This window comes from Miniopterus natalensis, chromosome X (genome assembly GCF_054644295.1).
Source record: "Miniopterus natalensis isolate mMinNat1 chromosome X, mMinNat1.hap1, whole genome shotgun sequence".
Lineage (NCBI taxonomy): Eukaryota > Metazoa > Chordata > Mammalia > Chiroptera > Miniopteridae > Miniopterus > Miniopterus natalensis.
Window position 1 is genome coordinate 58959501 of NC_142103.1, and position 12688 is coordinate 58972188.

A 12688-nucleotide genomic window follows, 5' to 3' on the forward strand; every position below is an offset into this window, starting at 1 on the left:
CATGAGGTATGTATTTTGAAATATAGATGGATGGTTAACCATAAAGGCTAATTTAACACCTACACATCATTTGCATGGAGACAGAGCTATGAAATATTTGCATTTACTACTTGGTAAGAGGACCATCACCAGCACTGGCATAAGAATGCCAGTGGCAATTAAATTACATGAAATTTCACAATTTAAAAGATATGCAATCTCCTTCCCTGAGAACCTTAATTTACATAAACTGACTAGAAAGCTCTCAAAAATAAAATTCTGACTATAAAATTACAATAAAGGAAAAATGGATACGTAGCAAGAGACATCTGTAAAAAAATTCTATAATATCACATTTACAAAGTGTATAACAACATTAATAGCATTTATTGAGTACTTATTCTGTGTCAAGAACTGTGCTACATGCTTAGTGTTTATTATCTCATTTAATCCTCATAACAATCCTATGAAGTTGGTCCTATTAGTAATATTATTAATTCCATTTTATGGGATTGGTTATTTAACTCTCTGAGCTTCTATTTCCTCAGCCAGAGGTTAAATAACCAATCACACATCTAGAAAGGGATAGAAGTGAGATTCAAACATGAGTCTGTCTGGCTCTTAAGTTGGTATACATCTCTCTACTGATGTAACAAAGGAGATATAACCAGCGATAATAACTACAAGAGAGTGATATGTACCTGCAAAACACTAAAACAAACCAAGGTTTAGAATGACCTGAGCCTTAGAAAGACATATATTCTGAGGATAACAAAAGGAGATTTCTAATTGCCATCAGGAATAACAAGAAATATATTGTTAGGTGACAGAATGAAAAACAACCCAATTCCTACTTTGTTTCCGTGTATCCTCTTAAGAAACAAGAAAGGATCTAACAAACATTAGTGGAAGGAAACAAAACAGATGCTACCGGAGGAGTACATAAATGGGATTCTTCCTTTGCTAATGGGAGAAGGGTTCTTGGGGCATCGCTGAATTGAGCACTTTCAGAAGCCTCCATGGGAGAATGAGATGTGGTAGAAGATTTTATTTGTGTGCAGTTATATTCCTCATGTTCCAAAGACCCATGTCCCTTAACCCAGTCCTAAAAAAGTTACAGCTGGGGTTCCAGTAGAGCCAAAAGGAGGACAAGTGTCCAGAGCTTCCGTTCCATGTTGTAGCCAGGTCCATTTCAGCTTCAGGTCAATTAAAGTCCATTAGTCCAATGTGTGGAGCCCAAATGGCTGTGAGCCACATGGGGATACAGGGGGATGTGCCTCCTGCAACAGGAGTCAGGAACAAACAGCAAGCAAGCAAGTCAAGAGCCAAGAGAGCGAAATTCCTTTGTTCAGAAGTTTAAATATTCAGGTTTTGTACCCTTGCAGTGGCCATGCCTATTCTGGCCAATTAACTGTTCCCAGGTATGACTGACAGGTAAGCATCTTCCTATGCCACACAGACCTTACCAGTCATGCATCCAAACTGCCTTTGTCCAGTCCCTTCCTCCATCAATCAGTGGGGAACAGACTTGGAGAGTGTTAAGTTAGTAAAGCTGTATAAATGGTATGCTTATATTATCTAGTCTTTCCTTTATTCCTTTCCTGTTAAATAATAACCAGGTTATTACAACAGTATCACAAAGACACAAGAAGAGGTTAAGAAACAATCTGGAATAATCACATTCCAGGATACTAGAAAGACCTTGGGCTAAAATTTTCAAACTGCTATCCAGACAGAACTGTGAATAATGAGAGAGGGACAGAAGTCTGGGGAGAGACAAATGCAGTCTTGATTTTCAAAAAGAGAAAGCCATGTTTGCAAGCTGGTGAATTTAATTTTAATTCTAAGCAAGTGGTATAGAACATATTATTAAAAAGAATGGAAGACTTCTGGTCTGAGCAGAATGATGCTTTTCCCTTCTCCTTCCATCTAAGCACAACTATAAAACCTGGAAATGGCACAAGAGACAGCAAAAGGAGACCTCTGAAGGGTGGTAAGAAGAAACTTAGCTATTTTTGGACCCTAGAACTAGAACTGCTCAATAACAAGATATTTTGCATGTCCGCACCCAATAGAGAACTGTCACCCAGATCCAGTATTTCTAGATCCTCCACCCTAACAATGAGTCCAAGTACACTCATTCCTGTCCAGAATCAAACAGGAGTCCCTCCGACAACATTAGGCAAGCACAACATCACCAGTACAGAGGATCAGTTGGGACTAAAGGGGTTTTGGGCCCAATTCCAATGTGTGCTTTTGAGGTTGTTTCCACACCAGCAATTCTCCAACAACAGCCAGGTTTCAAATAATTCAACTTAATTCTGACACTATCTATGTGGATAGCGCTTCTGACCCCACAGTTTAAGGGTTCAATTTTACAGAACTACCCCCCTCTGACTTCAGATGTCGGTTCCAGGTCTAGGTTTATCACCTGTTCTTCTGACCAACCAGCTATAGATCAGAGGTTTCAATGACCCTCTCCTTGGGTTTAATTTGCTAAAGTGACTCACACAACTCAGAGAAACATTTTACTTATACAATTACCCCTTTATTATAAAAGAGATATAACTCAGTAAGGGCCAGATGGAAGAGATACATAGGGCAAAGTATAGGAAAGGACACAGAGCCTCAATACCCTCTGAATGTGCTACTTTCTTCCCGAATCTCCATGTGTGCACCAACCTGGAAGCTCTCTTAATCTCCTTTGGGATTTTTATGGAGGTTTCATTATATAGATATGGTTGATTAAATCATTGGTCGTTGGTGATTGATTCAACCTCCAGCTCTTCTCCCCTCCCCCAAAAGCAAGGGGTAGAAATGATAGTTCCAACCTTCTAATCAAGGTTGTGATGGGGAAGGGCACACAATAAGAATAGGACCACAATTGTTTAATGATTATTTACCTTACTAACTAGAGAAAAGAGGTTTTCCTACAGAGCCTGTGAAACTGGAGGATGTGTTACAAGAAGAAAAACAGAGCTGTAAAAAGACAAGAGACACTTTGGGCCTGGATGGGTCCAATACTCAGAAAATAAAATACATTTTGAGAACAGACAAAGGACAGGAGACACTTTGATTTGGTTGCTATGCCTGGACCCTGACCCCCTCCAGGAGTTTGCCTCAGGAATGCTGTTGATTCTCTGGTCCCAGGTCCTAGGTATGGGTGGAGTTGTTTTTAACATCATGGAAAATTAACTACCTTGTTATCAGACTTCAAGACCCTGGAAGGAGACACACAGACCATGGACCCTGTAGCTGTTTGTTCTGCCCTCCCTTCCCCCTTGCACATAGACATTCTTCCTTATCCCTATATAATTAGCTGGCTAGTAGGAGGTGTTAGAGCAGAATTTACAGGACAACCTGCTGCTCTCCCCATACTTCCAGCATTATTGGAATAAACGTTCATATATGATTCAACATTGTCTCTACTTAATTTGGCTCAAGAAGTGACAGGCAGCCCAGACCCACTGTGTACAGTTTCAGTTGGTTCCCATGGCAACCAGCCCTCATCCTTAGATGCTTTCCAAAGTCATTTCATTAACATAAACCCAGCTGTGGTAGAAAGGGGCCTGTTGTGAATAACAAAACACCCATTACACTTTTATGACTCTGAAGTAATTTCAGGAGCTGAGGACAAGAGACCAAATATTATAACAAAAGAAGCTCTTATTACTCAGGAAATTCCAAGAGTTAGGGAGCTGTGAGCTAGGAACCATGGTCTAAGACCAAATTTTGTCATCTAAATGGGCAAATATATATTTCTTATAAATCAGAATATCATAGGAGCCTAGATAGAAATAAATAGTCAGAGGACGTATTCTCCTCCACTAGGCCTGGGACTCTCCTTGCTCACCGAGAAATACTAAGGTTGGCAGGCAGAGCATACAAAAGAGACCCAGCTACAGCAGACAGCCTGGTCTGGAAAGCTTCTTTGTCCAGATGGGCCCCAAACTCTCCACCCCCCACCCGAAGACACTGGCAGCAGAAGATGGAACCAGAAATGAGACTCAAGTCACCACAAACATTCAGTTCCAGGAAGCTTCTTTGTCTCACAGACCCAGCACTCTTCTTCCCAGAGACATTGGGCCAGTGTGGGGTAGGTGACACTGGTGGAGAATCCCACTGTGACCCTCCTTCACTCAGAGACATCCAGTGGCAGGTCAGAGAAAACTCCTTTTGACCTATCAGGCAGCACTAGCAGGGACCAGTGGGAACCTCAGCAGTACTAGATAAACCAAGCAAGCCAAAATTATACCCCAAAATCTATAAAAATTAAACTTCCATTCGTATCACAGCCAACAAATGTAGGCCAAGACTCACATGCTAAACCTAAACAATGCTGCTGTCTGCTAAAATAAAGATTTAAATAGAGCCCCGCCAGGCATGGCTCAGCGGTTAAGCGTCAACCTAGGATCCAGGCGATCAGGGTTTGATTCCCTGTCAGGGCACATGACCTGGTTGGGGGCTTGATCCCCAGTCGGGAGCGTGCAGGAGGCAGTTGATCAACGACTCTCTCATCATTGATGTTTCTATCTCTCTCTCTTCCTCTCCTTTCCTCTCTCTGAAATCAATAAAGATATATTAAAAAAAAAAAAAAAAAAGATTTAAATAGAAGCCAGAGTCTCCTAATGTGATAGATACACATCTATGGTACAGTCAAAAATCACCCATCATACCAAGAAACAAGGAAATAACAATCTGAAGGAGAAAAGACAATCATTTGAGGGCAACACTAGTATGAGTCAGATATTGGAATTATATGGCAAGATTTTAAACGAGCCATCATAAAAATGCTTCAAAAATCAATTAGTAATTATCTTGAAACAAATAAAAATATAAAAATAGAATTTATTTTTTAAAAAAAAAACAAGTAGAAACTATAGAAATAAAAAATATAATGACGGGGGGAAAAGATTGTTGGAGGGCTCAATAGTATAATGGAGATGACAAAGGATAGAACTAGTGAACTTGAGGACAGAACAGTAGAGTTCACCTAATCAGAACAGAGAAAACATAGGCTGAAGAAAACAAACAGGGCTTCAGGTACCTGTGGCACAATAACAAAAAATACAATAGTTACATCATTGGAGTCCCAGGAAGAAAGGTGAAAAGATGTGGAGATGAAAGAACATTTCAAGAAATAATGGTTGAAACTTCCAAGATCTAGTAAAAGACAAACAAACATCCAGGAAGCTCAGTCAACTCCAATCAGAATAAACTCAAAAGAAATCCATGCCAGGACAGATCATAACTAAAATTTTGAAAACTAAAGACCAAAAAAATCTTAAAAGCAGACAAAAATAAATGACACATTACCTTAAGAGAAAAGCAATTCAAAAGGCCAAGAATTTCTATTCTGAAACAGTGGAGGCCAGTAGAAAGTATCATGATATTTTTTAAGTTATTGATAAGGGAAAACTCAGTCTAAAATGGCCAACAGTCGTTTCCCACCCCCACCCCCCACCTGCTTCCCCTTCCTGCACCCCGCCACTTTCCCGCATGCCAAACTAGGTAGGTTAGCCCCGCCCTCTGACCACAATGTAGGTGGAAGCATGTATGGTATATAACTCCTTGCCCGAATGTGTTGGGGGCTCAGACTTTGGATTTGGACTCCCCTGCCCCCCCCACTATAAATAAACCTCCTGAACCCTGAGCCTCGGAGTGCCACTTGGTCTTTCTGTAAGGTGAACGTCTCTGGTTCTGCAACATTGTGAAAGAAAATAACTGTCAACCATGAGTTCTGTATAAAGAAAAACTAAAAAAAATTGTTGCTATCAGACCTATCCTGAAAGACTAGCTAAAAGATGTTCTTCAAACCCAAAGGAAATGATAAAAGAAGGAACATCAGGAAGAAAATAGAAACAATGGAAAGAACAAGCTATCGTTTTTCTCATGAGTTGCATAAATCTTATTTGACGACTCACAAAAAGTATAACAACATCTGATATTCAAGACAATGATACATATTTAAATGTGGGGAAGAAGGTAAAGAGACCTAAATACAAGTGAGGTTTCTAAACTTCACTCAAGTGGTAAAATGTTACCAGCAGACTGTCATAAGTTACTTATGTACTGTATATTGTAATATCCAAAGCAACCATTACAAAAATTATATAAAGAGATGCACTCAAAGACATTATTAATAAATCAAGCTAAAAATATCCAAGTAACCCATGGGAATATAAGAAAAGAAAAACAGAGAAAGCAAACACATAAAATGAATAATAAAATGGTGGACTTAGGCACCATCTATCTATCAATCGATCGATAGATAGATAAGTGATAGATGATAGATGATGATAGATGATAGATGATAGATAGATGATAGATAGATAGATGATAGATGATAGATAGATGATAGATAGATAGATAGATAGATAATAGATTAGATAGATGATAGATGATAGATGATGATAGATGATAGATATAGATAGATAGATAGATAGATAGATGATAGATAGATAGATAGATAGATAGATAGATAGATAGATAGATAGATAGATAGATGATAGATGATAGATAGATAGATAGATGATAGATAGATAGATGATGATAGATAGATAGATAGATAGATGATAGATAGATAGATAGATAGATAGATAGATATAGATGATAGATAGATAGATGATAGATGATAGATAGATGATAGATGATAGATAGATGATAGATAGATAGATAGATAGATGATAGATAGATAGATGATAGATAGATAGATAGATGATGATATAGATATAGATAGATGATAGATGATGATAGATAGATAGATAGAGATAGATGATAGATATAGATAGATGATAGATAGATGATAGATATAGATAGATGATAGATAGATGATAGATAATAGATAGATGATGGATAGATAGATGATGATAGATAGATATAGATAGATGATAGATAGATAGATAGATATAGATAGATAGATAGATGATAGATAGATAGATAGATAGATAGATGATAGATAGATAGATGATAGATAGATATAGATAGATAGATAGATGATAGATAGATAGATGATAGATAGATAGATAGATAGATAGATAGATGATAGATGATAGATAGATGATAGATGATAGATGATAGATAGATAGATAGATAGATAGATATAGATAGATAGATAGATGATAGATAGATAGATAGATAGATAGATAGATAGATAGATAGATAGATAGATAGATGATAGATAGATAGATAGATAGATAGATAGATAGATAGATAGATAGATATAGATAGATGATACATAGATAGAAAATCTGAAATGTAAATGGGCTAAATATAATAATCAAAAGACCGAGATTTACAGAGTGAATAAAAACACATGACCCAACAATATATTCTTTACAAGAAACTCACTTCAGATTCAACAACATAAGTCAGTTGAAAGTAAAATGATTGGAAAAGATATACCATACAAACATTACTTTTTTAAAGAAAAAGCAAGAGTGACTATACTAATATCAGATAGAGCAGACTTCAGAGCAAAGAAAATTACTACAAAGACAGATATTACATAATGATAAAAGATCAATCCACCAAGAAGATGTAGCGATTCTAAATGTGTGTACAGTCATGTACCACATAATGATGTGTCAGTCAACCACGGACCTTATGCATATACAACGGTGGTCCTATAAGATTTTATAATGGAGCTATATTTCCCATAAGAAATGAAAGGATATGTGGTTCAGGAGGAATTTATTTTCTCTAATGGGAGCAATATCTGGGGGGATTAGCAATAGATTCCATTTCACTCATAGCACCTCGATTTTGAGTGCACAGATTATATCCCAATCAGTCAGCCACTGACCTGTTTCAGCACAGAGGAACCTGTCCCCAGAGCACTACATATTCAGAGGATACTACAGCCCTTCCAGATCTAGCCTCATGGTTTTCAGAGTATATTTCTATAAATTCTTTGTTGAGAGCCTGAAATCCCGTGCAAGGACAGAGGTCCACAGGAGCTACCCTTCCGTGGTAGTATGGGGCCAGCCTGTTCCTATACTTTGTAAATATTTTCAGGTTGTAAATGATGTAAAGCATAGATAAGTTTTATTTCTTCTATCAATTCAATGCCAGAGAGAACCCCTTTGTGTCAGATAGGGTCAATGGTACCAAAAACAAATTTCCTAAGTCAAAATACTTAGTTCTCATTTCTACACCCTCTCAATGTTAAACACCTTCTTTTTAAATATAAATACTGCAAAGTTCCTTAATGTGACCAACTGCTCCAACATGCAATAGCCAAAACCACATTGCCATGATAATCCCCTATGTGCCTTAATATCTCCATCTTGATTACTTTTTCCTACTAATCCTCAAGCCACCTTTCACTCCCTCCTGACAAGTCACTGTAATAATGATCTACGCCTTACCCAGCCAGTTTCTCCTTGATATTTCCAATCAATCCAGCCCACATCCCTGTTCATGGAGCAGCATTGACAGCTTCGATGTTCTATTTCTGACCCTGTTGAAAGGAAGCAGGGGGAGGACTTGTGGGACAGTGTTTATAAAGTCTACATTAGTGTACAGTAATATCCTAGGCCTTCACATTCACTCACCACTTACTCACTGACTCACCCAAACCAACTTCCAGTCCTGCAAGCTCTATTCATGTTAAGTGAATTTTTTTATCTTTTATATTGTATTTTTACTGTACCTTGTCTATGTTTAGATATATTTAGATACACAAATACTTACCACTATGTTACTATTGCCTACAGTATTCATTATAGTAACATGCTGTACAAGTTTATTGCCTAGGAACAATAGGCTATACAATCTAGCTTAGGTGTGTAGTAGGCTATACCATCAAGGTTTGTGTGAACACAGCCTATGATGTTTGCATAGCAATAAAATTGCCTAACAAGGCATTTCTCAGAATTTATCCCCGTCATTAAGTGATGCACAACTGTATAACAAACAATATAACCTCAAAACACACACAAAAAAAACTAATAAAACTAAATAGAGAAATAGAAAAATCCAGGATTATAATTAGGGACTTAAACACACCACCCTCAGGAACTGATAGATCTGCAAGAGAGAAAGTTAACAATGATATAGGAGATCAGAAAAATACAACCAATAGGATCTAATTTCCATATACAGAACTCTCCACTTAACAACAGAATACACATTTTTGCAGGTACTCAGGGAACAGAACATATCCTAGCCCATGAAACAAACTTCAACAAATTTAAAGGAATTAAAATTATACAGTATATTATCTGATCATAATGGAATGAAACTAGAAATCAATAAGACAACAAGAAATCTCTAAACCATATGGAAATTAGAAAACATACTTCTATATAATCCATGAGAAAAAGAGGAAGTATCAAAGGAAATAAAAAACTACATAAAACTGAGTGAAAAATGAAAATGCAACATAGTAAAATATCTGGGAAACAGCTAAAGTAATGCTGGGAGGCAAATTTATAGCACTAAATGCTGCCATAAGAAATGAGAAAAGGTCTCAAATAAATAACCTAAGTTCTAACCTCAAGAAACTAGGGGCACAGGGAGGAAAATAAACCCAGGAGAAGCAGAAAGAAGGAAACAAAGACAAGAGCAGAAATCAATGAAATGGAAACTAGAACTAAACAAAATAGAATATTAATGAAAAAACTGGTTCTTTCAAAAAGCAATAAAGTTTTTGCTCATTATGATGTTAGCTGTAGGTTTGTCATGTATGGCCTTTATTATATTGAGGTATGATCCCTCTATTCCCACTTTGCTGAGAGTTTTTATAAAAAATCAGTGTTGGATTTTGTCAAACAGTTTTTCTGTGTCTATTGATATGATCATTTGATTTTTGTCCTTCAATTTGTTTATGTGATATATCACATTGATTTCTGAATATTGTACCTGCCTTGCATCCTTAGAATAAATCCCACTTGGTCACGGTGTATGATCTTTTTAATATATTGCTGGATCCAATTTGCTAATATTTTGTTGAGGATTTTAGCATCTATGTTCCTCAGGGATATTGGCCTGTAGTGTCTTTACCTGGTTTTGGAATTAGGATGATGCTGGCCTCTTAAAAAGAGTTTGGTAGTGTTCCTTCCTCTTGGATTTTTTGAAATAGTTTGAGGATGATAGGTGTTAGTTCTTCTTTGAATGTTTGGTAAAACTCCCCTGTGAAGTCATCTGGGCCAGGGTTTTTGTGTGCTGGGAGTTTTTTGATTATTGCTTCGATTTCATCAGTTGTTATTGGCCTATTCAGGTTTTCTGATTCTTCCTGATTCAGTTTTGGAAGACTGTATTTTTCTAGGAATTTGTCGATTTTGTTCAGGGTGTGCAGCTTGCTGGCATATAGTTGTTCATAGTGTTTTCTTATAATCATTTATATTCTGGTAGTGTCAGTTGTTACTTCACCACTTTTGTTTCTGATTCTATTTATTTGGGTACTATCTCTGTTTCCTGATGAGTCTGGCTAAAGGTTCATAAATCTTATTTATCTTTTCAAAGAACCAGCTCTTGGTTTCATTGATCTTTTAATTTGGTTTTTTTTTTAGGCTCTATGTCATTTATTTCCCCTCTTATCTTTATTATTTCCTTCCTTCTACTTACTCTGGGCTTTTCTTATTGTTCTCTTTCTAAGTCTTTAAGTTGTAGGGTTAGATAGTTTATTGGAAATTGTTTCTTGTTTTGGGGGTAGGCCTGTAGTGCCATGAACTTCCCTCTAAGAACTGCTTCCACTGTGTTGCATAGATTTTGAGTTGTAGTGTGTTCATTTTCATTTGTTTCCAGGAAGTTTTTTATTTCTTCCTTGATTTCATTGATAATCCATTCATTGTTTAATAACATGCTATTTAATCTCCATGTGTTTGAATGTTTTGGGGTGTTTTTATTGTACTTGATTTCTATTTTCATGCCATTGCAGTCTGACAAGATGTTTGATATGATTTCAATCTCCCCGAGTTTGTAGAGACTTAGTTTGTGCCCTAACATGTGGTCTATCTTTGAGAATGAAAAAGGAACCCTAGTACACTGCTGGTGGGAATGCAGACAGGTATAACACTATAGAAAACAGTGTGGAGTTTCTTCACAAAATTAAAAACAGAGCTGCAATTTGACCCAGTGATCCCACTTCTAGGGATATATTCTAACAAGCCTGAAACACCAATCAGAAAGAATATATGCACCCTTATGTTCATAGCAGCACAATTTACAATAGCTAAGATCTAGAAACAGCCCAAGTGCCCATCAGTAGATGAGTCAATAAAAAAGCTGTTGGTACTTTTACACAATGGAATACTATGCAGCTATAAAAAAGAAGGATCTCTTACCCTTTGAGGCATCATGGAGGGACCTGGAGAGTATTATGCTAAGTGAAATAAGCCAGTCAGAGCAAGACAAATATCACATGATCTCACTAATATGTATAATCTAATGAACAAAATAAACTGACAAACAAAATTGATCCAGAGACGTGGAAGCATGCAACAGACTGATGATTCTCAGAGGAAAGGCGGTTGGGTGGTGGGAAAAGATTAACTAAAGAACTTATATACATATATATATAACCCATGGACACAGACAATAGTCTGGTGAAGGCCTGAGGAGGGGGAGGGAGGAGGGGTTCAATGGGGGGTAAAAGGGGGATATCTGTAAAACTTTTAACAATAAAGATAAATTTTTTTAAAAGCCAATTTTTTAAAATTGGCAAGACTGACAAAAGCAAAAAGACAGAATACACAAGTTACCAGTGTCAGGAATGGAAACAGTATATCACTAAATCTTACAGCCATGGAAAAGACAATAAGGGAATGTTACAAATAACTTTATGCTAATAAATTTGACAACTAAGATGAAATAGGACAATTCCTCAAAACCCACAAACTACTAGTTTCAACCAATATGAAGTAGACAATTTAAATAGCCTTATAACCAATAGAAAAATTCAATTTGTAATTTAAGGTTCCTGAAAAAGAAATCTATATGCTCACTTGAATTCAATGGATAATTCTATCAGACATTTAAGAAAAATATTTAATGCCAATTTTACAAAATCTCTTTCAGAAAATAGAAAGAAGTAACACTACCAAACTCACTTCATGAGGCCAATATTACCTAGATACCAAAACCAGGCAAAAGACAATACAGAAAAAGAAACTAAGGACCAATATTGCTTATGAACTTAGATACAAAACTTCTCATCAAAATGTGAACAAATTGAGTCCAACAATATATAAAAATAATTATACACCATAACCAAGTCTTGTTCAACATTAAAAAATTCAACCAATGTAATCCACCATAATCAACATGCTGAAGAAGAAACATATGATCATACCAACTGATGCAGAAAATGTATTTGACAAAATCTAACACTCACTCATGGAAGAAAACAAAAACCTCTCACAGCAATTTGGGATCAAGGGGACGTACCTCAACTTGATAAAAAACAGAAATCTTACAGCTAACATCATATTTAATGGTGAATATCTTTCCCCTAAGATATAAATAAGGCAAGCATATCTGCTCTCAATACTCTTATGCAACATAGTACTGGAAGTTGAAAATAAAAAGACATAGATTAGAAGAAAAAAAACTATGTTTGTAGATGCTATGTGTATGTAGAAAATCTCAATGAAACTACAGAAATAATCTTAGAATCAATAAGTCACCAAAGTTGCAGGATAGAAGATTGACACACAAATATTAAATTGCTTTTCTATATACTAAAAAAATTAAAAATACAATACCA

The 12688-nt window shown here is 36.4% G+C and overlaps 1 protein-coding gene across 4 annotated transcripts in view; it reads right to left on the reverse strand.

Moving 5' to 3' along the window:
* The window catches only part of EDA (ectodysplasin A), a 383358-nt gene that overhangs the window by 280958 nt on the left and 89712 nt on the right, over positions 1 to 12688 (reverse strand). The window contains exon 1 of one of the 4 annotated variants that reach the window (XM_016207434.2): positions 8349 to 8592. The exons of the other annotated variants lie outside the window; for them this stretch is intronic. Within the exon in view, the coding sequence (XP_016062920.1) occupies positions 8349 to 8402 (54 nt within the window). The 5' untranslated portion in view covers positions 8403 to 8592. Of the gene's footprint in view, positions 1 to 8348; positions 8593 to 12688 lie in introns of those variants that run through there. 4 annotated transcript variants of the gene reach the window in all.